We start from the raw sequence: 6,974 nt of genomic DNA, 5'->3' as shown, positions 1-6,974 counted from the left end.
GGTCGCTATGAGTCAGGTCTGACTCGACGGCACATAACAACAACAACAACAACAAAGTAGTGATAACACAAGCTGCCTGTTCTGGTTCCCTGGTGCCGCTCTGACAGGAATACACCACAAATGGGATGGCCTGAACAAACAAGAGTTTATTCTTACAATTTGGAGGCTTTAAGTCCAAGTTCAAAGTGCCAGGCTCTAGGGGCTGGGTGAAAGCCCCTCAACCTTGGGGTCCAGCTCTGCCTCTTGCTCCCGGCCCACTGGAGCTAGAGGCGTTTCTTTACTCAGACAGCTGCTGGCTGCTGAGGCTGAGAAGCCCCAAGGTTGACAAGTAAAAAGGCACAGTCCTGACGTTACCAAACCACATGGCAGGCCATTAATTCAAGTCTATTGTAAGTCCCAAGGTCAGCAGGGCATAGCAGGCTGCTGAGCAACAACACGGCTACATGCAGGGTCCAAGCGTGCCATAACTTAGAGACCATTCCCAAGGCTTCTCCTTATACACAGGAAGCAGACCACATCCCAAAGGCAGCTACTCAGCTGCTTGTGGTAGATCCCACCATTGATTGAGTTGATTGCCAGTCATATCATGGGGAATAACTACCACCAGCTGCCCAGCCACTCAACCAGGCCCAGTCAAGTTTACATACAAACATAACTACCACACTGCCAGAGAAAGTCTCTGGAGGACACTTTATAATTGGCAGGTAGAGATTATTGAAATCTCTGAGAAATTGTAAACCTTCTGCTTTCTTATCTGGAAAATTGTAATATTGAAGTAAAACTATGAGTAATGTATAGGTAGCAATATCTAAATAAAATGTTTTAACTGGTAACAGCCACCTTGTTTTGTTACTAGAGTTGTTATCATCTTGAATGTAAGCAGTATATGTTGAATCATTATACCTGAGGGAATGTGAAACTGAGACAATTAGGTGTGTAGCTTGAAAATTACTTCACTAGAAAATCCAGGTTCACAGAAAGTTTACTGTTGGTGCTGGAGTATAGTTTCTAAGTTTCTACTTTACATGAAATTTCAAGATAAAGAAAAATGAAGTTACGTAATGTTCCCTTTATCCAATAGATTCAAAATAACCATTACTGTTTTTTTTTTTTTTCTTCAATAGACTGCATAGAATTTAGTTTCACTTTGTAAAATGTTGAGACAAATATTGTCACTAGGTCTCAACCAAACTACACAATATGTCCTGTTCCCATTTCGGATTTGAGGACCCATTTAGACTAGAGAAAATAGGCAGTGAGTAAACAACTAGGAGGGAGCTCTGGTAGCATAGTGCCTAAAACACTTAAGTGCTAACCAGAAGGCTGGCGTTTCAAACCCACCAGCCACTGCTTGGAAAGAAGGTTGGGTAATCTACTTCTGTAGTGATACCGACTCAGAAACCCAGGGAGGAGTCGCTGAGTGGAGTCTGACTCCACGGCACCTAACATACAACTAGGAACTGGGATAAGAAAACGCGACAACAGCTTTTTCCACTGATAAAATGGGTGGCTCTGAAAAGAGCCTTTGGAGCAACGAGACCAGAGACTGGGCACCGCATCCCAGATGAGAGACTCATTTGGAGCTGGTGTACTTGGTGACGGCCTTGGTGCCCTCGGACACCGCGTGCTTGGCCAGCTCCCCCGGCAGCAGCAGGCGCACAGCCGTCTGGATCTCCCGCGAAGTGATGGTCGAGCGCTTGTTGTAATGCGCCAAGCGGGACGCTTCGCCAGCGATTCGCTCGAAGATGTCATTCACGAAGGAGTTCATGATGCCCATGGCTTTGGACGAGATGCCAGTGTCGGGGTGGACCTGCTTCAGCACCTTGTACACGTAGATAGAATAGCTCTCCTTGCGGCTTCGCTTGCGCTTCTTGCCATCCTTTTTCTGGGCCTTAGTGACAGCTTTCTTGGAACCCTTTTTGGGAGCAGGAGCCGACTTGGCCGGTTCCGGCATGCTGAAAAGCATAAAGCTCAGGAGAACGCAAACTCAAGTCAGCCTGAGCCTACCGGAAAGGGCTAGGTACTTATAGAAGCCCTACGCAAATGAGAGCTCCAACTTTGCTGAGCTGTGATTCGCGCGTTTTCGGTGGCGCCGCTGCCAGGCGGGCGAAATTATGTAAATGAGTGGATTCTGACCAGGCTATCCTATTGGTGGTCAGGACAAGGGTTCGCTTTAACCAATCAAAACGGTCTGTAGACAATCCGTCGTTCTGCCTATAAAAAGGTGAACCAGCGGCGTTTGCGGTGACTTTGTCACTTAGCAGGAGTCTCTTGCTGTGACTTCCGCTATAATGTCTGGACGTGGCAAACAAGGAGGGAAGGCTCGGGCTAAGGCCAAGTCGCGCTCCTCCCGCGCTGGTCTGCAGTTTCCGGTGGGCCGAGTTCACCGCCTGCTCCGTAAAGGTAACTATGCCGAGCGGGTAGGGGCTGGCGCGCCAGTCTACATGGCGGCTGTGCTCGAGTATCTGACGGCGGAAATCCTGGAGCTGGCAGGCAATGCTGCCCGTGACAACAAGAAGACCCGCATCATTCCTCGTCATCTTCAGTTGGCGATCCGCAACGATGAGGAGTTGAACAAACTGTTGGGTAAAGTCACGATCGCTCAGGGCGGCGTTTTGCCCAATATCCAGGCGGTGTTGCTCCCGAAGAAGACAGAGAGCCACCATAAAGCAAAGGGCAAGTGAAGCCGCTGTCTGGAAACTAGCCCAGCTTTTATTTTAAAGGGTCAGCTGTATTGTAATAAAAGGCTCTTTTCAGAGCCACCCATTCTGTCAAATAAAAGAGTTGTTAACAGTATCCAATCTCATTCTGACTTAACGGACAGTAAAAACCACACTAGTCCAGAGAGAGACGAGGGTGGGTAGGGAGCTCCATTTGCTTTTCATATATAAGTGCTCTAAGTTTTGAGTCTTAAATAGTGAGTTGCACTTAAACTAGAGTTAATAATAGGTGGCGACACCGAACGTAAACATCTTGGGCGCCACCCATGGTCGTCTCCAACAAACGTAACTACTGGGCAGCACCCCCACGCGTCAGTTGGCTCGCTCGGTGCTTAACTATTCGGTTGTTCTTAAGGCCTTTGCCCACCAAGTAACATTAGTACGACGGGGACGTTATCAGTAGTCGGTAGGGAAGCAGAGGGTTTCTGGGAGTGGGGCAGACCTGAGTCTCGGCTTAGCTGAATCCTTGTTTTGAGAAGGGGAAGAAAAAGTTGCGATTCGCCACTTGGGTTTTCTGAGGCGGGATCTTGGGCCCTGGGAGCAGACAACTGTGAGACCCAAACAGTACCCACCAGGAGGAAAGACCAACCAGAGCAAATTGGAATATGGGGAAAACCTGAGAAAACTCACAAGGTGGTTTTGCGGGGACGGAGAGGAAGGGACAAGTTCAATTCCGAAGCTACATACACAGCGCAGAACGGAGGGGTTGTGTGTCCTAAAGGAGTAGAAGGTTTAACGCTATTGAAACCAAAAATGACTCAAACAGAATGAGCGAAAAAAAAAACAACAAAAACTTGGCAAACCGGAAAGTGGAAAGGGAGCGGAGGGGGGAGGGAGGGATTCCGCTGGAGCAGGACGGGTGACGTCACGGCCAATGGGCAGTCAGCGCGGGACTTTCAATTATCCCTCCACCCAATCGCCGAGAGACTGCACCTATAAAGATTGCTGCCACGGCCAGCCCCTCCGTTCATTCTCCCTGCTGCTGTGCTGGTTGGGTAGTAGTGTGGTTGGCCATGGCCCGTACCAAGCAGACTGCCCGTAAATCGACAGGAGGCAAGGCTCCGCGGAAGCAGCTGGCCACCAAAGCTGCCCGTAAAAGCGCGCCGGCCACTGGCGGTGTAAAGAAGCCCCACCGCTACCGGCCGGGCACTGTGGCCTTGCGGGAGATCCGTCGCTACCAGAAGTCCACGGAGCTGCTGATCCGCAAGCTGCCCTTCCAGCGGCTGGTGCGCGAAATCGCGCAGGACTTTAAGACGGACCTGCGCTTCCAGAGCTCGGCAGTGATGGCGCTGCAGGAGGCGAGCGAGGCCTACCTGGTGGGGCTGTTTGAAGACACTAACTTGTGCGCCATCCACGCCAAGCGCGTGACCATCATGCCCAAGGACATCCAGCTAGCCCGCCGCATCCGCGGAGAGCGGGCTTAAATTAAACTGTACTTGGCTTGACGTTCCATCGTATCCAAAGGCTCTTTTCAGAGCCACCCACACCACAAAAAGGAAGCTGTGTCACTTACTGTTGGTGCCCAATGAGTGAATGCTCCTACAATGGTGTGAAAGTGTCAGCGGCTGAAAGGCTTGGTTCCTTGGGATGAGAGATAGTGCTGCATGGTAGATTTGCCTCTTCCTTGCAGGCGGCTCTCTCCAGTGTTAACTTGGAGCTTTACCACTTTTGAGTAGATTCGATGTCTCTTGGCTTGAGGGCGGCCAGGGACATGCTCTTGCTTTGCTTTGGGCTGGCCACCCACCCTTTGCCACCGAAGTGTCCTGCAGTTTTCGTGAGTAAGCTCTTAGGTGCCCTTTCGTATGACGGCGACCCAGGATGCGAATTTGGCTAGGTAGGAGAGTAGAGAACAAACTGACACCGGAAGGAGCCATTGCGGTCGGGAGCGCGCCTCGGACCGCCCTTTTCGAGGGCCGAGAGCGCGTGCTGCTGGGTGCGCGCCCACTTCTTCCCCTTGCCCCGCCCCCACCGAAAATGGCATCACCAGCCTCGCCTCTCGCGCGGGAGAGGGAAACGGCTGCCTCCGACTAGCGCAATACCTTCGGTTCCTGCGTTTCGGTTGCTGCTCGGTGTCTATGACACCCTGGTCGCCCTCTGCAGAAACCCCGCCAGGCAGGGCGTGTAGCACAACAACTGGGCGGAGTTGATCTGGGCCTTAACTAAAAAAGCAGAGTCTCAAAGCGAGACTCCGGGAAGGCGTCCCTAAAAGCTGCCACCCGTTTTGGCTTGATCATTCATATTAGAAGGATTAGCCAGCCAGAGGCACACCTATGGCCCGCAGTTTGCGTTTTTAGTTAGAGGGTAGAACAGGCAGAGCATGGGCTTCCCCTGGCGGGATGAAGCTTCCCACCCCAGGAAATAGTGACGGTGGAGGCTTTAGTGATAATTTCTCAATAGCTGGAGGGTGGAAGTCCAGGCCATCTGGTGGGTAGGGGAGTGGGGCGGTGTCTGGCAGAGCTCACACTACACAGCACTTAGATACAAGCCGTAGTTCAGGTCTCAGGTGACGCCTTTTAAACTTTAGGTCATTTATTTGCCCCTGGAAGAGTCCAAGGCTTATGTTCTGTTACAGCACAGTTGGCAGTGTGAAGTATTAATTATGGAGATAAGTGAGAATTCACAGAAACGGAAGGAAACCTAGTTTTGAAAAGCTGTTTTGCCCTTCCTGTGTCAGAAAAGGGAGAGACTTTAGAGACTCTGCCCTCCTCTGCCATGGGTCACAGTGATTTCCAGAGCATGCCTCCAGGTCTCAGCCCAGGCCCAGGCCCACGCCCTCATTCCCTCATCAGACCCTGCAATGCAGCCATGTGCTTGGCTCTGTAGTGAGTTACGAAGTAGTGACTTGTCGGGGACAGCATTGCACTCAGTATCTCATCTAGCCTCATGGCAAACCTTTTAGGGACATAGTGCAGGGACATCCTTTCTTAGGGGCAGCCTGAGGCTCTCGGAAGGTAAGGTTCTCACCCAGCGTCTCTGGCCCAGGAATGGCTATGCAAGCACCGGAGCTTTAGAATATTGGTGTCAGTCGTCTGTGTCTACCTCTGCTCTTTTTAATTATGCCTTATAACAGTTGTGGACAGGTGTGTGTGTGTAGAGAGAACTACATGGTAGAGTATGACCCTATTGATACCATTTTTGCTTCTGTGGAAGAAGACTTGGCCTTTGAGATGACACTCTTCTGGTCATTCTTATCCCTCCCTAGTTCCTCATCCCAGCTACATCAATATTCCTGGTTGCTCCCATGCTGGCCTTGGTCTCCCTGCCAGTCAAGTGTGATCATTGGCTTCCTGCTTTCTGTATCTCTGCTGCTCTAAGTGTTCCCAGATTGATATTTTCTGCTGAGACCTGTGTCCTGAGCTCTACACCAATATTTCTAATTGCCTGATAGATGGGTTCTTCTAAATGGATGATAGACACTTCTAACTCAGCTTATACCCAAAACTACATGTGTCATCTTGTTCCCCAAACTATTTTTCCATACTATATAGTCCTCATCTTATTGAAAAATATCTCCATCTACCCATCTGGTCAGTTTAGAAGTTCCTTTTGTCCTTTATCTAAACTCATGAGTCACCAGATTTTATCAAATCTACCTTCTGTTTTTCAATTCTATTACGTTTTCTCCATCTATCCATGGCTCTGGTCTTAATTGATGTCCTCACCAGCTCTGGCCAGTCTTCCTGCCCTGCCATTAAGCTGTTATTTATACATATGTATGTGTGTGTGTGTTTCAAGCGATCACTCCCATGCTTAAAAATTTCCCACCCCTTTCCCATTCCTTTCAGAATCAAGTTCACACTCCTTTACATGGCAGTTTAGAGCAGTGGAAGTTAATAACTAGGAAAGAATCCAGAGTTAGACAAACCCAAATTCGAGTCTTGGCCTTGCTTATATACCAGGCATATGACTTCAGCAAGCTGACTGCTGCAGGCCCCACTTTTCCCATTTGTAAAATGAAGACAACAGTATCTTGCTCATAATGTTGGAAATGTTGTTCTGTGTCGTCAAGTCAGACCTGACTCATAGCAACCCCTCCTTGGGTTTCCGAGGCAGTATCACTACGGAAGTAGATTTCCCATCCTTCCTTATGAGGAGTGGCTGGTGGGTTTTAATTGCCAGCCTTCTGGTGAGCAGTCAAGTGCCTTAGGCACTATGCTACCAGAGAAGTGAGAATTCTTATATGAAGTCGTCCCTAGCACAGTAACTGCTCTAAAGTAAGCATTCAATTAATTTTAGCTATACTTATTAATAGGT

At 49.5% G+C, this 6,974-nt stretch overlaps 3 protein-coding genes across 3 annotated transcripts; 2 read left to right on the top strand and 1 right to left on the bottom strand.

Moving 5' to 3' along the window:
- Window positions 1-1,573: 1,573 nt before the first annotated feature.
- Window positions 1,574-1,954, bottom strand: LOC103205596 (histone H2B type 2-E). Its single transcript, XM_007950974.2, has one exon. It carries the CDS (start codon window positions 1,952-1,954, stop codon window positions 1,574-1,576), a length of 381 nt encoding a protein of 126 aa, XP_007949165.1.
- Window positions 1,955-2,291: 337 nt separating this feature from the next.
- On the top strand, window positions 2,292-2,684 carry LOC103205597 (histone H2A type 2-A). Its single transcript, XM_007950975.2, has one exon. The coding sequence runs from the start codon at window positions 2,292-2,294 to the stop codon at window positions 2,682-2,684; it is 393 nt and encodes a 130-aa protein (XP_007949166.1).
- A 1,018-nt stretch (window positions 2,685-3,702) lies between these two features.
- Window positions 3,703-4,144, top strand: LOC103205598 (histone H3). The gene has a single exon (XM_007950976.2). The coding sequence runs from the start codon at window positions 3,734-3,736 to the stop codon at window positions 4,142-4,144; it is 411 nt and encodes a 136-aa protein (XP_007949167.1). The 5' UTR covers window positions 3,703-3,733.
- Window positions 4,145-6,974: the final 2,830 nt, after the last annotated feature.

Source organism: Orycteropus afer, unplaced genomic scaffold, assembly GCF_000298275.1.
Source record: "Orycteropus afer afer isolate SDZICR_OR568_19922 unplaced genomic scaffold, OryAfe1.0 scaffold00290, whole genome shotgun sequence".
Taxonomy (NCBI): domain Eukaryota; kingdom Metazoa; phylum Chordata; class Mammalia; order Tubulidentata; family Orycteropodidae; genus Orycteropus; species Orycteropus afer.
This window is presented reverse-complemented; position numbering and strand designations above follow the sequence as displayed.